The sequence below is a fragment of the Rhinoraja longicauda genome, chromosome 20 (genome assembly GCF_053455715.1).
Source record: "Rhinoraja longicauda isolate Sanriku21f chromosome 20, sRhiLon1.1, whole genome shotgun sequence".
NCBI classification, from domain to species: Eukaryota; Metazoa; Chordata; class Chondrichthyes; order Rajiformes; family Arhynchobatidae; genus Rhinoraja; species Rhinoraja longicauda.
The window spans coordinates 4,501,754-4,522,643 of NC_135972.1; the positions used below are offsets into that span (position 1 = coordinate 4,501,754).

At 38.6% G+C, this 20,890-nt stretch overlaps 1 protein-coding gene across 7 annotated transcripts in view; it reads right to left on the minus strand.

Annotated features, from left to right (window-relative positions):
• Window positions 1-20,890, minus strand: part of LOC144603513 (voltage-dependent L-type calcium channel subunit alpha-1C-like) — a 305,941-nt gene that overhangs the window by 20,441 nt on the left and 264,610 nt on the right. For 6 of the 7 annotated variants that reach the window (XM_078416799.1, XM_078416795.1, XM_078416793.1 and 3 more), the window contains 8 exons: window positions 20,794-20,890; window positions 20,038-20,140; window positions 19,661-19,762; window positions 17,551-17,678; window positions 6,557-6,691; window positions 4,990-5,342; window positions 4,214-4,240; window positions 623-751 (listed from right to left, as the gene is read on the minus strand). In XM_078416799.1, coding sequence (XP_078272925.1) covers window positions 623-751; window positions 4,214-4,240; window positions 4,990-5,342; window positions 6,557-6,691; window positions 17,551-17,678; window positions 19,661-19,762; window positions 20,038-20,140; window positions 20,794-20,890 — 1,074 coding nt within the window. The remainder of the gene's footprint in view (window positions 1-622; window positions 752-4,213; window positions 4,241-4,989; window positions 5,343-6,556; window positions 6,692-17,550; window positions 17,679-19,660; window positions 19,763-20,037; window positions 20,141-20,793) is intronic. The other variant, XM_078416797.1, reaches the window with a different exon arrangement.

Consider the following 20,890-nt stretch of genomic DNA (forward strand, 5'->3'; position numbering starts at 1 on the left):
TAATATCACAATCCTCCGTGTTTTACTAATGTCTTGCCTTTAGGTGAAAAATAATGTAGGACTGACCGAATGAAATGAATGTCCCTCATGCTGATAATTCTGCGGCATATTAATATTATTTAATTCTCAACATAATATATTCCCATTATTAGGAGGTATAACTCAACTTGAGCACTGGCACAAAATGGGGATATTGAATTTTGTCTTTGTTGTTATCTATCAATGAAGATACAGGAAAAACATAATTATATTGCCATAACACATATTCAGTCAACATGGCCAAATGCTTGCTTGCCTAGAGGAAAGTTAAAATCTACTCCATAACTTTGATGACTTGCTATTTCATTAACTATTCATTTTCTTAAAACATGGGGAAACTGGAACTTTTAAATCAGGCAATGTTTTTCCAAAGAAACATGTCTCTGGTATGGATAAATTAAAGCCCACAATTAACAATCGTTTTCTGAGGAAGGATTTTTGCAGCAGGGCCTCGTCAATGAGAAAATTCTTAAGTTGTCAAGTTTGCATAAACTCTCCGAGTTTCCATGTGCTCATGACAACTCAGTTAATTCAGCAAGGTTTCTGTATTTACGTTACTTAATTCTGTGAGAGAAAAACTCACAATTGTGATGAAAGCATGCTCTCTTCATTGCAGCAATCAGGATCTTTATTAAAGTCTTCATCACATGTCTCATCAGGGGATGCTTCCTCTTGTTGAATGATGGGCAAATGGCTATCTTCAGAGTAAGAGCTGAAAAGGAAGAAGGCATACTGGTTCATCGCTGCTAATGTGTTAAAATGTGAGGAACAAGCCAACCATATTGATGTTCTTATGAAGGAACAACATATATATTCAGGTAAATGATCATTCACTTCAACACCCACTTACAGTTTCCGCCTTGATTCAAAATTACTGACCAGCAATGAAACCCCCCAAAAAATGTTAGAAATTTGCATAAGGTAAAATAGGACATTTTGATAATTGCAATTCCATCTTTAAAATGTATTCTGTATTTTTTCCCCAGCATATTCTGTGATTGCTTCAAATTTCCACAATTTGAATTAAAAAATATATATTTCCACCAATAATGGCAGCATGTGTTGAGGCAAAAAATCCAGTACCAGAAGAACTTCAAGTCTATTTACCTAAAAACTTGTCCAATGATTATTGATACCCTTAAATACAAGGTTAGAATTCTTATACTTGCGAACTCCACGAAAATTCAAAAGATTTCACAAAATTATAAAATTGAGAAGTAAATCATAAACATTTATTTCTAAGTGCTGAAAATCAAATATCAGAGTCAGCAGCAGATTTTGTCATTGCTTTCAGATGGGAAATTAACACTGATACTGTCAAATTAGTCTTATCACCATCATAAGCAATCATGTTTATCATATTTTGATTATGATTCGAGTTTTCATTACTATTACTTCTGAATGCAGTAGTTATGAAACTTACATGTACATTTTTGCAAGTAATACGTTACTTTTTTTAAACAAAGTTACTTGTAGATTAATAAATTAAGGTGCAATATCTAATTTCCTTCCAGATTTGAGGTTACATTGTGAAAGATTTGCTGGTGGAGATTTACCAATTAGGTGACTTTTGTTATTAGGCAAAAGCCTACTTGATAGACATTTCAGGATTTATGGGATTTTTTTGATTGACATGGTGAGATGGTCAGAAATTCTGTCACCCAAGTGATGAGATTAAAACAAAAAGTGCTGGAAAACTGCTTCAGACCATACACCATCAGTGTGGAGAAAAACAGTAGGCCAAGGTCAAGGATTTTACATCTGGACTCTGAAAAAAAGTTGTTAAGTTTGTCTTACAATTAGTCAACAAAACAACAGTTGAATTTATTAAGTTGAATTTATTAGTTACTGGATTTCATTTCAGATATCTATTAGTTGTTAGTTTTTGTTGGTTGTATATTGTAAACCAAAAAAAGTGTTTGTCGATTTTCTTAGATCTTTTGACAAAGCTTCCAATGCCACAAAATGTTAAAATAACATAACATAGCATTTGACCACCTGTTAATTTTGTCTAAAGAGAAGCCAATTTTGAAATCAGGTAAAAGGTGTGGTTTCAGGTAAATTGAATCCATGTAAGATCATGGAAGGAAGGAATATAATTGACAGAGATAAATGAAGCAAAGTAAGCACCTAGATAGAAATAAGGAGTTTGGTTCTTAGAATCAAATCTGATCTTTGTAAAAACATAGATTTTAAAATAAAAGCTCATCTAATGCTCACTAGGAAATAGAGAACTAGGATAATGATTTTATTAGAATATAGAACAGTACAACACAGGAACAGGCACTTCAGCACACAATGTCCATGCTGAACATGATGCCAAGTGTTGGAAATGTCAAAATATGGAAGCAAATGGGATGCATATTATTAATTATGATATTATTAACATTTGATTTAAACAAGTATTACTGTATATTGAATCCATTCTAAACAAAATTTCAGAGTCATCACATTACAAATGAAAGTAGTTATTGACGCCATTTCCTGGTAAAATTCATGAATACCAGATAAGATATTGATAAAGAACCTGGAGGTCACAATGTGTAATTCATTTTGTCTGTAGCTTGTGGTAGAATAGAAAATATCAAATTCATGGAACCTGCTCATTTTCATATTGCTACATGACACTGTGTCGTTCATTGTCTTATCACCTTGGCCGTACACGATTTAAGTCTGTGCAATGCAGAGGTGAAATCCCCCTGCATTGTTTGAGGCTAATTCGCACTTCAGCTTCCGTATTGTTTCGATTACAATTACCAAGTGGTGTTCTATAAGCTGCCATGGGAGAGATTTCAGAAATGTCAAAAATGAGAGTGAATGGGATTCAGAGTACAGCACCAAAGATTAAGAGGTCCTCGGGAAAGACGTTCCAAAAGGCGTGAAGGGAGATGCAGACCAACCCCAGGAGGCATGCATGGAATCACAGAGATACAAGAGACTTCAGATGCTGGAAACTGAAGCAAATAACGAACTACTGGAAGACTCGGTGGGTCTCACACTGTCTATGGAGAAAAAGGAATGGTCAAAGTTTCAGGCCAAGATCCTGCATCGACATGAAATCATGATTGGAGAGGATAGTCATGGAAGAGAATTAATGCTTTTTCCATCAGTCAGATCTTAAAATAAAATGGCATTGTGGCCTAGATATGTTCACTACCTGCAAAGATTTACCAAACAATTGCTCAGTGCTGGGATAATTCACATTCTGTTTGTGGACTTGTCACTAGTAAATTCAGCAGTTCATCTGGTTCAAGGCCTCCTGTGCTACTGAATCAGCTTTACACAAGATAAAGCCTTCCATTGTGCACTTTGAAATACTCAGATTGTGACGGAAATCAGTCCAGTACAGATGTGGTGGGACTGCACAGAGAGTGGCTTATGGATGGATGAGAATCAAGGAATGGAATCCATATAATGTTGCAGGAAGGGTTAATAAAGAGATGAGATGAAGGATGTTTGTTTGTGATTTGTGTCAGAAGGGGAAGCTGTAGTCAGAGGATGTGAATATGCTTGGTAGGTGAGGTTGGAGGTGATTGAGTGATGAGAGGCAAGCGTTGATAGTCACGGTATGAGATCAGGTGACAGAGCATGGGCCATCTGAGGGGATTGGGAAATATGGTACCATGGAAGAGTTGTGGTTTGGGGCATGCAGGAGCACTGGTTAAGTAAATAAAGGGGACTTGGCTGAAATGGTTTCCCACTGCTGTGAAACTCTGCTTCTGTATTAGTGGCCAATAGGATTGCACAAATTATGCTTGTACTTTATAGATGATGGAAGTACTGTTCAGTCATGTATATATCTTGTACAAAGAACTTTGTGGACGTCATGATGCATGTGGTGAGTTGTCAATTTCAAATTTTGGTTTCTCACAGACATTGGATTGGGTAGGATTGGGTTCTGCAGCACACAAGAAGGTTGGTTCTAGGTGATTACATTTCTAGCCAACGTAGCTTGCTGATATCAAAGCTTAGTAAGTTAAAAATGATCTTCAAAATTAAGTTTTAGTAATTAAAATTGAAGCTCCACGGAAGTTACTGAGTGTTTTGTGAATTTCTTCGATTTTTTCAGAAATCCAGCATTCAAAGTATTTTACTTTTATATTGTTCTTATATAACTGAAGCAAGAAAAATACCATAGAGGTTAAAACCAAAGAACATGGAGAAGGACACGTACCGGATAAGTGTTTCATAATACCGTGTCCTATTTCATAAGACAGCACGAAAATAGACAAGAAAAAATCATTAATTAGATCTTAATTGACATTCATATCACAGCAAGAAGACACTGTAATAAAATAAAGAGCCATGAAATGAAGCAGAAGGCGTCACTTTGTAGTACAGTCTGTTATGGTTGGGGTTTGTTATGTTAGTGAGGCTACTACAGTACTAATGCTTCTCAGGGAATAGAGAAGTCAATGTATTGTTGGTCTGCTAACAGGATATTTATACTGAACATCTAATAATTATTATGATGGACATACACTACCTATACATTGCTAAATTTAGCAATTTCTCAAAGGGCATGTCTACCTATACTCCTTTCTTGAGTGCATCGTAGGCAGGAATCCAGTAGACAAGGAGTTTTTAGGAGAAATGCTTCATCTTTTCATCTGCTCTCCTGTATAATAATTTATTATTATTATTATAGTAATACATTTGCAACTTATTCTAATCATGGCTTCATGTGAATGTACTAGCTCTTGCATTGGGGTTTTGTCCAGACCATCTACAATTGTATGGGGGTTATTAGAATGCTGAAGATTACAATGGGCCGAATCAGATTCAAATTGTCTATTCTAATGATCCTAATGTTACACTCCTGCTTTAGTCAGCTCATGTTACATTTGTAATGCTTATCCTTTCTCGTAATCCTTACCTACATCAAAAATATTCACACAAGGAACAAAAAACTAACTGTAATTTTTGACATTAATCATGTCATAAACTTACCTTTTGGGATTGATCTTCCATGCTGTGCCTTGCAATAAAAGTGTTGAAGTTAGAGAATTGCCATGACCATCCACTGTATTGACAGTACTTTGGTAATTGGCTGGACTTGGAAATCTGGATATTGCAGTGTTGTTGGCATTGTTAATATTGGCATTTGATCCAGTGGAGGAATAGCTGCTTGGAGTGAATGTTGAATCAACCAGTTTCTCGTGGGATGGTGACTCTGTTTCAGCTTGAGAAGTTCCCGATTTATTGAGGTGTAAAGGACGCTGAGTGGTGAAAGTCTGTGGGAAGGTGCTTCTACCATCACTTGCATAATAGCCAACATGGTTACCAAATAAGCCACCTGCCCTCTGCAAGAAGAAAACACACTCCATTGCATTAAAAATGTCAATATTATGCAATGTTTCCATTATACAATATTTTTCATTCTAAGAATATCTCAGTTGTCTAGTGTCATGAAATTTGAAGGAATAATCTTGCCACAAAATGAAATGGCTTGAATTTAGTTTTCTGACTCCTCCCCAAAAAATGACTTGTAAACATTTCCTAATCTAAAGAGTAGATCAAAACTTTTGACAGAACTGGGTGTATGAATAAACTCTGAATAATCAGCCATTGGGGATTTATACATTGACAGGTGTGCGAGCAGCAATTCAAGTGGATCAACCACATTAAATACCATGGCTGCAAGAGCAGGTCCAAAGCTGGGTGTTTTGCAGAGAATGATTCACTACCTAACACTCAAAGGCTTTTCCAAGTACGTTATGGAATACTCTCCAATTGCTTGCATGAGTACAACATTGACAACTCTCAATAAGACTAACCAGAACATAGTAGCCACCCTAAATATTCAGTTCTCAAATGCCCAATGAAGATTGTGGTTGCTGAAGTAATGGTTGGTGTTGTGCAGTGTTCATGAGGTGATGGGTGCTAGGAAGATGCTGTTTTTGACAGGCTCCTGTATCTTCTTTGGTAGGAAAATTAGAGCATGGCAGGGTGGTGTGGGATTTTGATGATATTGGTTTCCTATTTGCGGCAAGCCCTCCTATATATCCCTTCGATAGTGGGAATGTCTACCACTCTCTGGGTTCTCCTTCGATCCTGGGCATTTGAGTTACCAAATGAGACCATGATGCTACCAGTCAGTATGGTCTCTACTGTACACCTGTAAAGGTTTGATAGAGTGTTCAGTGACATACTGAATCCCATCAATCTTCAAAGGAAATTGCATTTATGAGCTTTCTTTGTGATTGGATCAATGTGTTGGGGCCAGTATAGATCTTCATAAACATGCATGCCTAAATCTTTGGACTTTGTCATCCTGTCGATAAAGACAGGTTCATGGATCCCCAGCTTTCCCTTCCTGATGTCAGCAATCAACTCATCAAATTATAATGCATAAAATACTGATCACAAGGTATATGGGTAATTTCATGAGGAAAATGAATGCAAAATAAAGTGTAACAAAGCTACTAAAAGCACTTATTCTGGTGGTTTGGGAATACATCTTTTTGTTTTATTGAATTCTTTAATATTTTTGGTATTTTTCTATTGTGAAACTTACCCTGAAAATATCATCCTCAGATGCAGCTGAAGCAGCTTCTTTCATTGCTTTTTCCAGTTCTTCTTCTGCTGTCAGGTCTCCAGATATGGCTCGACGAATCTCAGGGCCAATGTCATGCAAAGTACGCAGACCCGCCTATAAAAGAAAAAAGTAGGGAAAAGAAAAAGGTCTAAAAGTTTCTTTTTGGACAGTGAAAATATTATTTTACATATTATTCTACATTTTAGGGGAAAATGTAGGAGATACCTTCAACCACACCATTCTACCCCACCTATCCACAGAATCTGGGTGGAGAAGCACAAAATAGACCTGTACACTTACCCATTGGCTGCCCACCAAAATTCCACAATCACAGGTGGAAAAAAAACCTAGTATGAAGCTGGCAGAAGCCTTTTAAAAATCAGATTCAATTACATCAATGGGGCCCTACAGAAAAATCAAACTGATCAGGCCCCAATAGTAGTTTTCCCTGATAACCAAAACTATTGAGGTAGATCTAGAATAAGAACGGAAAACAAGAATGTCTTCCTCTGGATCCTTTGTTGTATATTGGGTGCTACAATAGTCATTTTGAAATGTCATCCATTGGTTTTGATTACTTTTAGTTGATCTTTACGCCATATTTTCTGACTAAATTAAACATTCTGGAACACTTGGTACACGGTCCACAACTACTTAATTCATTTTCAAACTTCTCTTTGATGTTTGACAAAAACCATACCACTCTGGTGTGACTCCTGAAGAATATAGCTTCTGTCAGTCCAAGATGCACCCAAACGTTCTCACTCAAAATTTAGCTTTTGTTTCAGATGTGCATTTCAACAGTATTTAATGATCTAGAAATGTTCTCAGTAAGTACATTCTCAGCATGTTTTCTGATCAGTAACCCCTCATGTAACAAAGAGATCATAAATTAGCTTTTTCTTGTGTCAGATCCTACATGACCTGCATACTTCCAGTATTTTTCCAATTATTTTCAAAAACAATATGGCTGAAATATTCCTTGTGTGTGTGTGACATTTCCAGCTTCTCAGGGTGAATTTAAAATCTGAATATTTTCTTCCAAGGGGGAATCAAAAATATTTCTTCTCTGCAACAATTCACATTATATTATCTAATTGTAATGCAAATATGATCCAAAGTTAGTATAACGAATGCTCTAGATTTTACGCAGCAAATTGTGTGTCACATCAATACATTTAAAAAGCATTATTATAAAATATCCAATATTATGGCAATTATTCATTTAAACATATTAACATGCAATTACAATCATAATCAATGAGATAAAGAGACAGCTTTCATGGAGAATTCTTTCTGAAAGTTTAGAGACAAAAGTAAAGGTAAAGTTTTGGACAATGCTAACAAGATTGAAGCAGTGTTTTTACGATTCATAAATTCCAGGGTACCTGCTCTGCTGCTGGAAATGAGGTGTGTTGGCATTTCATTTTGACATACAAAAGTAATGGGAACAAATGTGTTTAAGTAATACCTCAAGTCCCAAATGTAGCACCTGCATATTGAATAATTAACATGGGTTGCATTATGTTTCATTGGTTCCTGAGATCTAGGAAGGGGTGAAAAAATTAGACCCCATAACCATGTAATCCACAGGGAACAAAAAGGGAACATTATAAAGGTATTCTGAAATATTACAGACATGAACAGAGATACCGGAAGTGCAAATTGCCCAACCATATTACAGGCTGTAGAGGCAGATAAATTGATGACAAATTATTCACCTGAATGTCCAGGAGCAGAGTTTCAGAGATGCACAATATTAAAAAATGTATCAGAGCTTTAAGAAAAACATTTCAGGTTACACAGCTAGGCTACAATTCAGAGCAACAATCGCAAGAAACAAGAATGGGTTTTGGTCAAGGAAAAGGGAAAAGACACAAACGAGCATTGGTCCAAAGCCTTTATTCCAAGCATTTTATGGTGCAGAACATTATTTGGAATGCAGGTGCTATAGAAGTTAAATGAAATGGTATTCAATGTATAGCTGACAACCTTATAACACAGTCTACAAGAAATAATCAAACGCAACATTATCGAACCAAATTACTATAAAGATTAGTGCAACATGAACATTGGAATTATTCATCTCAAAATGCAACTGTATAACAAGAACTGTTAAGTGATTAGGAAAGAAAAAGAAAAATGCATTTTGAAATTATTAACCTTCATCATATCCCAGCATTGATGAAAGATCATCACTCTGAAAAGTTAACTAAGAAATGCTTCCTGATTTGCTGAGGGTGAGCTCTTTCTGGTTTTATTTCAGACTTCTAGCATCCACAGTATTGTTGCACATATAATGCTTGATCAAGTGTCATAATATGAAACGCATATGCAGTAACAATTATGTACATTATTTTTATTTTCAAATATAACAACCCATACTTTGAAAAGAATTCAACATGTTTATGAAATAATACATCAACCACTATGTTCCCAGATGAAAATCAACTTGGAGCATTCTAGAAATTGATAAAGTGGATTCATATGGGTAAATTCATTGATCTCAAACTCCTAAGTTGTGAAAAGTTCTGTAGAATTGGCACTACTTTGTCATAATCCTATTTCCAACATGTGCTCCTGTGGAAGCACAAGATCAGCGAATTTCCATGTTACTGCAAAACAGTTTACCATGTGTGCAAGTCCTTGTTCATGTGGTTGAACCCACATTTGCATAGTGCCCACAAGTGCGAAGTTATCCCTTCTTATGCTCTGGAACTTTGTGGGGAGATGAAGGCACTACACCTGTGAACTCTGCCTGACGTCTCTTTTTTTTTTTGCATTGCTCCTGTGACAGGTACATTCAGGTGAACTTTGTCTCCTGCCACGTGCTTTTACATTCTAGAAACTGTTTCCAATATGGCCTTCCTTACACTTCTTTATTTTCCATTGCTTCAACAGCTGTACAAAATTCTTAATGATTCTTCTCTGGACAGAATGATGGATTGTTGTTGCTCTGCCAAGCCTTCAAAGTGGCAATATTATCTGTTAAAACACAAGTTTTGCATATCTGATGCTGTACTGAATGATCTTATACCAAAATGAAAGTTTACAAAAATTTTGAACATGAGAGATCTAACAAGAGGACTAATGCAAAAGCAATTAGTTAGCAAAAGGATTTAGAAAAAAATTGAAGGTGTGGTAATTATGTTACGACAAGGCAAGTGAGAGGCTTAATGTTAATTGTTTGGACTGAAGGTAAAGAGTGTGGGTTTAAGTAAAACAATTCAATACTCACCAAAATTCAGTTGAGTCAAAGAAGAAGTCAAATAAGTCCATGCTCCATGAGGCGAGTATTTTAGGGATAGAATTCTGATCATTTACATGGTCTGGTCCTGCACACCCTTAACAGTAAGGTGCTTTAAAAGCACCTTCCCTGATTTAATAACAACACAATCACTCCAATGGAGGTATCCTCCTGTTCTTTCCAGCTTGAAGACAATCTGGAGTTAATTTTTATTTACACTTCAAAGGGATGTTAACTGTCTCTTGGAACATTCTGGTAGTTTCCAATAGGCTGAGTGGAATTCATGTTGGTTCTAACCTGGCAAGACTTTCATTGAAACGTTGTCAAGGCAGAATTTCCTAGCTGGAGATATTGGGTGACTCTCTTTTTCCATTTGTTGGAAAATTACTTACAATCACCATGAGGCCTGATCCTGGCACACCAGGTTCCAAATCTGAATGCAAAAAGCTGCTGCACTAAGGATTCTGGAAGTAGATCTTTACATAAATGTCACTATTGTACATGTAAAAATATAGACATTTTAGATTTTTGCTATGAGATTGAATTTCTTCTTTGTTGCTGAAACATTTGGTAAAGATATTACTTGCAGATCTTAATTGGTTTATTAGGAATGACGGTGGGAAATGTCAATTTATGGGAGTCGATATGGTTTGTTGCCTGAAATCTAGACAGAAAGGCCTCTATTGTACTTGACGGAACTCTGCAAGTAAATAAATTGAGTTTCCACCTGATAAATCTGACATTATGGAGTATTATTAAAATAAAAAATATGGCTTTTATCCTGTGCCCCTATGTTTCTTCATATTCGTGCTGCTGCCATTTCCGATTTTCATTAAGTAATCAAAACCATCAGTCTCATAAAATGTTTATAAATCATGCCTTGTCTGTAATTGATCGAAATCTTAACTCTCATCTCACAACAGAGAAATAAATGCATAGACAAGTTAACAAAAAAAACATCTACTTATACTGAATGACATAAGTTTACTTGTAATAATCTTTTCTGCTAGAAATAAAAACATAAACAGAAAATTATTTTGTGATTTTTGTTCAATAAAATGCTGAAACGGTCAAACAAAATAATGAACGACACGTGAAAATGAAATAAAGAACACATTACCAAATTAAATAGCCTGTAAAAACAAGCATAGAAATCACGATATTTAATTCACTGAACAATTATTTATAACACAGGCAAGATGCCACCTTCATGTTAGCTTATTAGCACAACTGCTGAATGCAGTCAGCGTAAACTTTACTTTCCACTGAATGCACACATTAGAAATGTTAAAATGGTCATTTATTTGCATCAGTTAAAGCCGTTCTCTGCTAATTAAACGACCTTGCATTTCCTGAATAGGAGGTGCATTGGTCATGCAGGAAGCGAGTCTGGTCTGAGATGTACAAAAGAATGCCACAACATGGGAAAAAAATATTTAAGATAGTGCTCCAGAAGTCTTAGACCATAGACAATAGACAATAGGTGCAGGAGGAGGCCATTCGGCCCTTCGAGCCAGCACCGCCATTCAATGTGATCATGGCTGATCATTCTCAATCAGTACCCCGTTCCTGCCTTCTCCCCATACCTCCTGACTCCGCTATCCTTAAGAGCTCTATCCAGCTCTCTCTTGAATGCATTCAGAGAATTGGCCTCCACTGCCTTCTGAGGCAGAGAATTCCACAGATTCACAACTCTCTGACTGAAAAAGTTTTTCCTCATCTCAGTTCTAAATGGCCTACCCCTTATTCTTAAACTGTGGCCCCTTGTTCTGGACTCCCCCAACATTGGGAACATGTTTCCTGCCTGTAACGTGTCCAACCCCTAATAATCTTAAACGTTTCGATAAGATCTCCTCTCATCCTTCTAAATTCCAGTGTATACAAGCCTAGTCGCTCCAGTCTTTCAACATATGATAGTCCCGTTATTCCAGGAATTATCCTAGTAAACCTACACAGCACTCCCTCAATAGCAAGAATTGTTTGCAGATATAGAAAGAAGGGTAGATGTTCAATATCTGTCAAATCAGAAAATAGTCCCAGCAGTCAAATCCCATGGACCCAGATGTGTAGTTTAATGACCTTTAAGAATGGTAACGTTTAATAATTGCTTCTTTAAATAATGCAATCTACTCATGGAATGCGGAAGTGGCGGCGCCTAACGGCTGCGGCTCGCTAGCAGTCTGTTCGTCTTTTTTCCTTTTTTTTTTGTTGTGTGTCGGTGTTGGGATGTTTTTTTTGTTGTTTTGGTTGTGTATGTGTGGGGGGGGGGGGGTGGTGGTGTGGGTGGGGGGGTGGTGGTGTGGGTGGGGGGTGGTGGTGTGGGTGGGGGGGTGGTGGTGTGGGTGGGTGAAACCTTTCTCTTTTAGGTCTCTTCCTCACGGCGAAACGGGGTGCGGCTCGGCCGCTGGACTTAACATCGCCCGGCGCGGCTCGGCCGCTGGACTTAACAGTGCCCGGTGCGGCTTGGCCGCGGGGCCTTCCATCGCCCGGTGCGGCTCGGCCGCGGGGCCTAACATCGCTGGTGCGGCTCGGCCGCTGGACTTAACAGTGCCCGGTGCGGCTTGGCCGCGGGGCCTTCCATCGCCCGGTGCGGCTCGGCCGTGGGGCCTAACATCGCTGGTGCGGCTTGGCCGCTGGACTTAACAGTGCCCGGGCCGCGGGGCCTAACATCGCCCGGCGCGGCTCGGCCGCGGGACTTTTCATCGCTGGTGCGGCTCGGCCGCTGGGCCTTCCATCGCCCGGTGCTGCTCGGCCGCGGGACTTAGCTGCGCACGGCTCGGTCGCGGGGCCTTCCATCGCCCGGTTCGGCCGCGAGACGTCTCAGCGCCTGGTGCGACTTGGCCCCGGGGACTTCCATCCCCTTGCGGGGACTGTGCGGGTCGGTCGGGGACGAGCTGTCTGTCCGTGGGCATGGGGAAGAGAGTGGAAGTTTTGTTGCCTCCATCACAGTGAGGGGGTGTTTGGAGTCACTGTGATGGACGTTTGTGTTGGGGTCATGTGTCTTGTGTTCTTTTTTGTGTGTGACTGCTATGTAGTTTCGTTCGGTACCTTGGTACCGAATGACAAATAAAGCTCTGTTGAACTGTTGAACTGTTGAATCAATAGCTTCTGTTACTCTTCAATTCACCATTCTCCCATCAATCATCTGTTGAGACTGATGAAGGATCTTACTCATATTATAGATGATGATGACCTGTTAAATGTTGACAATATTTTCAGTTTTTTTTTCAGATATCTATTAATGTTTGATTTTCAATTACTGAGCAAGTTTAAAATGATCTTTTACTCATACCTAATCCATCTTCCAATATCCTACCCATATGTTCAATATGCTCTGGTTTACAAGCTACACATGGTGAAAAGTGGACTTCTTGTTCTCACCACCCCCACCAATCTCTTCCCTCATAACAAGCTTCCCCACGAGCAGAAGCTAAATAACAGTTGGTTTCACAGTTGTAGCCACCAGTACAGATAATGGTATGCTACTTTTTTCATCGATGAATTAAATGTGGAATGAGCATGTGTTGAGAGTGGTAAGGTAGGAGTGGGCTGTAGCAGAGATAGTGTGGGTGCTAGCTCAGAGGAGAGCAAGATTATCCTGAGCTATTTTGAGATACCTTGTGAACAGATGAGTCCCTCTAGAGACGAACTACAGAAAAAGGCAAATGCATATGCAATCAAAATGCTTCTTACACTGCAAGGCCTGGCTGAATATCAATTGGAGACCATCATTTCCAGCATGGAAGTAGCTATCAACTCCATCAACACACATATCTGGAGTCAGTTATAATGCAATACCCCAGTCTTTTGAGGGATAAGGACCAGATGCAGGCAAATGGGATTACATCAGGAAGTCACCTTGGTTGGAATGGATGAGTTGCACTGAAGGGCTGTATAACCCTGTGACATGATGACTATAGGCAATGGCTGAATGAAGCTCAAGCATATTGCTTCCGCTCTGGATAATATAATCCATCTGCCTCATTTCTATTGTATCTGTTAGTTTGCTGATGCCTGTTAACCTATCCAGACCTCTGCCATAAAAGCTGAGGGGGTATAATCTGAAGCAGAGCCTTTCAGGCTCAAGCCTGATGGAGATCATCCTACAAGATCTGGTGTCTCCTGCACTGATAGTCAACAAACTTCTAGCTGGCAGTACGTGGGACAGCAATGTGTAAGAGTACCAGAATATGTAAAGATACATGGAAATCAGGCTCCAAAAGAATACAAAAAGTTGATATTTTATTTATATATGTAATGTGTATAATTTCATTCACAAATTTGATTTAGTATGTTTGTTTTGTGATGGATTTTGCTTTTGTATTGTGGCCAATAGAACACCTTCTAATGGAGACTGCTATACTTTAGACATCATGGTAAAGCAAAGGGCAGTCAATCGGTGATGAGAACTATCTACAGGTGACACATCGAATTACCCTGCTATGTAACTCAAGTGACAAAAGGAAGGTAAAATGTTGGATTATTGGTGAAAGAGGAATTGATTTCTTTACCATGATCAGATTTGAATTAATTATTTATGTACATCCTGAGCCAAAAGATGGCTGTCAAAGTTGCTAGATTCTTTACTCCTCCTCCTTCTTTGAATGATCAGCCATGATCACATTGAATGGCGGTGCTGGCTCGAAGGGCCGAATGGCCTCCTCCTGTACCTATTGTCTATTGTCTATTTTCCTTATTCTCCCGCTCAGCTGCATGTTTGAAATTAAAATACTAAGGATGTGCATCATCCAGCACAAGTCTTATCTGCTCAGATAAGTACTGAAAGATTCTTCCAAAGTAATCTGATTGAGAATGATCAGCCATGATCACATTGAATGGCGGTGCTGGCTCGAAGGCCGAATGGCCTACTCCTGCACCTATTGTCTATTGTCTAATCTAGATAGCAGAATCATTCCACATGCCCACATTTTACATCTCATGTTTCGTATAGGTGCATGACTCCCATTGCATGTAAATATACTTGAGACAAAACAAAATAATTTATCACATCACCAGTTGATGTTGTTCATTAGCTATTAATCACACTTTTGTTTGCCAGGATTTTTGAAAAACAGTAAGCTTCCACAAATGAATGATCGCGACAGCTATCAGGATATCAGGCATTGATCTGTTTGATACGATCTTTAAAGTTGGACAGAATCAATATAGAGAGATACATGCCCAAGTTGATGCCTGCATAGCAATATACATACAATCAGTGGGACTCTCAACCGCGTACAAGTCCACAATGTTAGAAAGGCTGTATGCTGTTTATCTAGGGCAAGAAAGAATATGAAATGCAGTTATCTTCATGGCACTATATGAACAAGAACAAGGAGTTATCCTGAGGAGCCCCCAACCAAAGTATCTGAAAACCGATTATTATGTCACTTTCACATTGCCATTTGATATGGAAATTTCTGGAAATAAGAAAATTTGGCAAGTTAGTAAAATGTTTAACCCAAGCCTCTCCATCTTTCAATTTTCTTTTTGCAGCTTGTCCTGCTCTGTGTGTCCTTTACTCATCCACCAATCTTTCTGTATTTCAAAGCATTAGCCCACTAGTTCACTGATGTCAAGGATCATATGGTTAATATTGAAGTTCTGGTTAGCAATACATCCCAAAGGTTCTGCCTCATCATTTCCCATTAGACCTCTGGTATCTAACTCAACCACCGAAAGCAGCAAAGTTCAAAGAATTGCTGAAAACTGACAGAAGAAATCAACCCCCCAAAATTATTGGAATTCAGGGCAGCAATTTACTACTACATACTATGTTGACGAAATCTGAAATGATTTTATGTAGGCTGCAGACCTCATTGTTACGGAGCCAATAAATGTTACAAACCTCTCACTTATGAGCATTTGCTACTACTGTTATCACAGAGGTCCTCAGTTAAATGTTTCAAGGCGAGCAGAGAAGATGGGCTAATAATAAATCTAGGATTGGGCCAGGAAATGAAACAGATGACCTGAAGATGCAGGAAGGGGGATTGTGTATTGGGGAAATGGGAAATCAGAACACAAAACAAAAACTGGGCTGGATATAAACTAATCTGATCTGCCTGCAGATTATCCATATCTCTCCATTCCCTGCATATCCATGTGCCTATCCAAAAGCCTCTTAAATATCACTGTCATATTGGCCTTCACCATCACCCCTGGCAGTGTGTTCTAGGAATCCACCATTCTCTGTGTAAAAAAAATGCTCCACACACCTCCTTTAAACTTTGCCCTTCAAGCCTTAAAGGTTCTGATGACTGTCTACCCTATCTATGCCTCTCATGTTTTATATACATCTATTACATCTCCCCTCAACTCTGGCATTCCAGAGAAAATAAATCTAAACCTATTCAATCTCTCCTTAAAGCTAATACCCTCTAATCCAGGCTTCATTTGGGTCAACCTCTTCGGCACCCTTTCCAAAGCCTCCACATCCTTCCTGTATTGGGGAAACCAAAATTGCACACAATAATCCAAATGCGGCCTAACCAAAATCCTATCAATATGCATCATGACTTCCTGACTTTTATAAACAATATCCCGACCAATGAGGCAAGCATACCATATGCCTTCTTTACCACTCTATCTACTTGTGTTGCCACTTTCAGGCAGTTATGGACTTGGACCCCAAGATCCCTCTGTACATCAGTATTGTTGAAGGTCTTGCCATTATTGCTGACAATAATTGAGTAAGGGATTACCAGGTAACTGTTTATCATTGTGTAAGTAGAAGAAATGAAGAACTGCAGATGTTAGTCCTGCACAAAAGGACACAAAGTGCTGGAGTGACTCAGCAGATCAGGCAGCATCTCTGGAGAACATGAATAGATGATGTTTTGGGTTGAGACCTTTCTTCAGACTCTCGGTCTGTAAATGGGGCCTGGAACCCAGGTGAGTTGATAGCCCCAGCATACTGATGGCCGGGGGAGAGGCGAGGATTGACAGAGTCATTAGTCGTGGGCTGTGGATGTCCGGAGAGCAGGTTAGGGCCAGTGGTGGCAGTGGCAGGTGCAGCCTGGAAGTGGCCGAGGAAGCTGTGTGGGACGGCGGTGACGGCAGTGAGTCACTGATATTGCACACATGTGACAAAGATCAGATAATCTTTGTTCTTAGGCATTGGTTGAGAGATATATATTGACTGGGATACCAGGGATACCTCTCCCACTTTTCTTCAGATTAATGCCAAGGGACATTTACATGCATCTTCGAGAGCAGACGAAGCTTCTCTTCAATGTGTCAGCTGAAATACATCATTTCCAACAGTGCAGTGTTCCCTTAGTATTGCAATGAAGCATCAGTTAAAAGTCAGCTTTATTTGTTTGGCATTAACAACATAACAGGTTCTAGTTTGATTAAATTAAAATTAGATTTCATGTACCAAAATCCGTGAATAAATATGACAACAATTCCCCACAGAAAGACTTTTCTATCCGTCGGACAAGGATGTGGTATTGAGTAACCAGAAGGGAATTTTACATTTTATGCGTATCTAATATTTAACTTTGAAAAAGTCTAAAAGAATCCTTTCCTCTACAGTGATATATTTTGCTTCTTGAACAAAATTCCACAATAAAATAATAAATTTAACATGAGACATAAGCAATACATTAACGCTTTACTTTTAACTAAAAAAAGAACACAAGGATAATGACAAGACACACAGTGCTTTCCATATGTAAACATAAACATAATATTTAAATGAAAGAAGATTTCTCACATGTACCTGTAAAGAGAGGGAATTCTTCTGCACTGCTTTCCCAACAGTGCCCTGTTCTTTGCGTTTCTTGAATTTTCTGAAATAATCCTGGATTAGGAATGTGGCATAGAACTTCCCAACAGTAACTTCATCATCTGAAACAGGGAGATATTATTGCACTTTGCAGAATAATTTGTTCCTATTCTTGCAGCTACAAGTGTAAAATCAAATCAATATTATGTACGTTCATGCTCCTGAGTTAGGAAGCCTGTAATATTATCAAATGTTCGATCCTGACTACGGGTGCTGTCTATACAGAGTTTGTACGTTCTCCCTGTAACCGCGTGGGTTTTCTCCGAGTTCTTCAGTTTCTTTTCACACTCCAAAAATGTACAGGTTTGTCGCTACATTGTCCCTAGTGTGTGTAGAACAGTGTTAACATGCGGGGATTGCTGGTCGGCGTGGACCTAGTGGGCCGAAGGGCCAGTTTCTGCGCTGCATCTCTAAAGTAAACTAAACTAAAAGTAATTTTTGACTTTTTTTTAAGGGCGAATATAAAAACTCTTTAATTCTACAGAGCATGACTATGGCACGTAGAATGGTAATATCACTGTTGATGTTGTCCATTATTGATCCTCTTAAACTGTGGTGAATCAAGAGATAGAGCAAATAGTACACAGTGAGTAGATCCGAGACATCCATGCGCAAGGGTCGTGTTTGAGGTCCTGAAAATATCCAAAAGGATTTAAGGAGGATACATTAAAAAATAAAAATATTCCCTGGTGTAGGTTCTGTGGACTCAAGGCATTTCCCAAACATGGATCAAAGAGAGGATCGTTTCTATTTTTTCAAATTATAAGTATCCTTTCTCTCACTTTTTCTGTTGGCTTCTAATGTCAATCTTATAGATTTGGACATACAAATTCCTATGCTGGGTGACTTTGTTAGCGAGAGTGGAGAATCAAGCTCCAGAGAAACCAAGTAGTTGGCTGATTTATTTTTGCTTTGATAAATTTAGAGGTAAGTGGTTTGAGTTTTCTTTTAACTCATATCCCTGTTGAGCAAAGCTTTCTACTATTGTGAGATAAAATTCCCACTATATTTCCAAATTGGGAGAATTAAAGAACTTTTCATCTGGCATTCAACATCGAATCAAAGTCTTCAATTGATTTATTTAAATATAACATTTTTGTTCTTGAAACTTGGCTTACAAGTGCCATTGTGTTAGCATAAGTTAGCATCACAACCATTAAGAAACATCAATAATATTGTAACTATTCCTTGAAGTTTTGCAGCTATCACCATGGTGTTACCTTATTTTAATGCCCCATTTACTGTATGCCTGACCAGTTACTTGCCAAGAACAAACAATCTGCTGGATGAACAGATGCTGCTCAACAGTGGGTTGAGCAGCATCTGTTGGGGAATTGGGTGGTTATTAATTGATGGTGTTTCGTGTTGAAATTATCAAACGTTAAGAAATCCCCTACCTCTCTCTCTCTCCTTCCAATCCTCCACTGGTCCTCCTAATCGTGATCCCTTCCCCATATACACCCTCCAGCCCCTTATTACCTATTTTTCATGCCCCATCTCCTCCCTTTCCTGGTTCCATCCATCTACTACCCAAACACAACCTATCCACTCCCCCCATCTCCTCCATCTGGTTCTGCTATCATCTGTTCTTCATCTATCCCTTCATGGTTCCTATCCCATCCTTTAATTGTTATCATCTTCCTTCCCAGCATTGCTAGTCTTTGTGTTCAGCTTAATCCACACCTAGCTGTCTCTGCCTTCACCCACCCCTCCCCCAACCTGCCTTTTTTCTCTCTACCTTCATCTATCTTCCTCTCAACTCCACTCCTCTTCCCCAACCTAGCTCAATCTGCCCATCACCCTTCACCCCTCCTTGGTCACAAATCACCGACTGGCCCCTGTCTCTTTCTACTGGCCATCTTCCCTCTCCATTCTGTCCAGATGCAGGGTTTCGATCACAATGTTGATAATTCCATTGCCACTACATGCTGCAATTTGTTTGTTGCTCCAGGTTCCAGCATTTGCAGTCTCGTGTCCCCATTTGCATACTACCACAGGGGAATGGCTTTCGTTTCTTAAAATTCTGTATTTGCAAGATGCTCACCTCCTGCAGGTGGCACAACTTGATCCAGCAACTTCATGCTTGTACGCTTCCAGATTTTCTTGACAATTGCTCGAAGTTCCTCATTTGCTTGTTCCAAATTTCCTGTTCATACAGTACAATCCAATTATCAGTAGCAATATTTAAATATGCCTTGATTTACAGTCAGACACTATCTCTCTGCACCAAATTATTCACTCTTATCTTACATACAGTAGATTTTTGCCCTATATAGAATTTATTTTGCTATATTTCAAAATACTACTTTTGTGACAGATATCTGAAAATATGCATCTACTATTATTATACCAACAGATCAATATCGGTTACCACAGCTTTGCCACAAGTAAAACTTGATAAGTTACTCCAAAATGTTATACCTTCAGTTTTGATTCTTAATGCAGTTCGAACCAAAGCAAAGAGGGTTGCATTGAACATAACTGTACCATCACTGTTTAAAGGCATGTTCATGGATACCAAACGCTGTAAGAAATAACAAAAAAAAAGCTTATTTCATAGCAATAAAGACAAATGCCAGATTTAAAATCAATTAGCAAAATCCAAGTTTAATGATTACATAGAGACTCAATAAACTGTTGTTTGAAATTAGAATTAGACATATATATTTCTGCATGATCATCTCAATCCTGCATTCCCCAAGGACCTCAATGGAGAGGAGTTTTCACATCAATATGCAAAATACAAGAAAATGGTACAGTGGTTTTATTCATGGATTAATAATCTGAAGGCATGTAACAACAATACAAACAACACATTCAAATATCACTATCTGGCAGTTTTTGAGAATAAGAATTACAGAACAAATCTGTAAATATTGATAATTTAGAAAATTACATTTTGTGATATTGCATGTGGAAAATTTCAGAGATTACTTATGATAAGCAGAGCATGCTGAGGAGAGGAAATATGACATTAGGACAATAGTTCCCAAAAGTTGTATTTTTCTTAGCCTCATACTGTTTGTAGATATATTATAAACTAATTGTCACCTTTCTAATTGCTTAACTAATAGAGGCCAGAGAAAGTCTCTGTTTATAGTTGTAACAATATTGTGTAAAATAGCTTGCATTGGGTCAAAGCTTGGGAAATGTAACACCAAGTCTACTAAGTCTTACTTTGCAGGCCACTCTATGTGGACAGAGCTTTCCAAATCCTAAAGGTGGCTGTATCCGTCTCAGGAGTGTGACTACATCCAAGTGCTTGATGCGACCC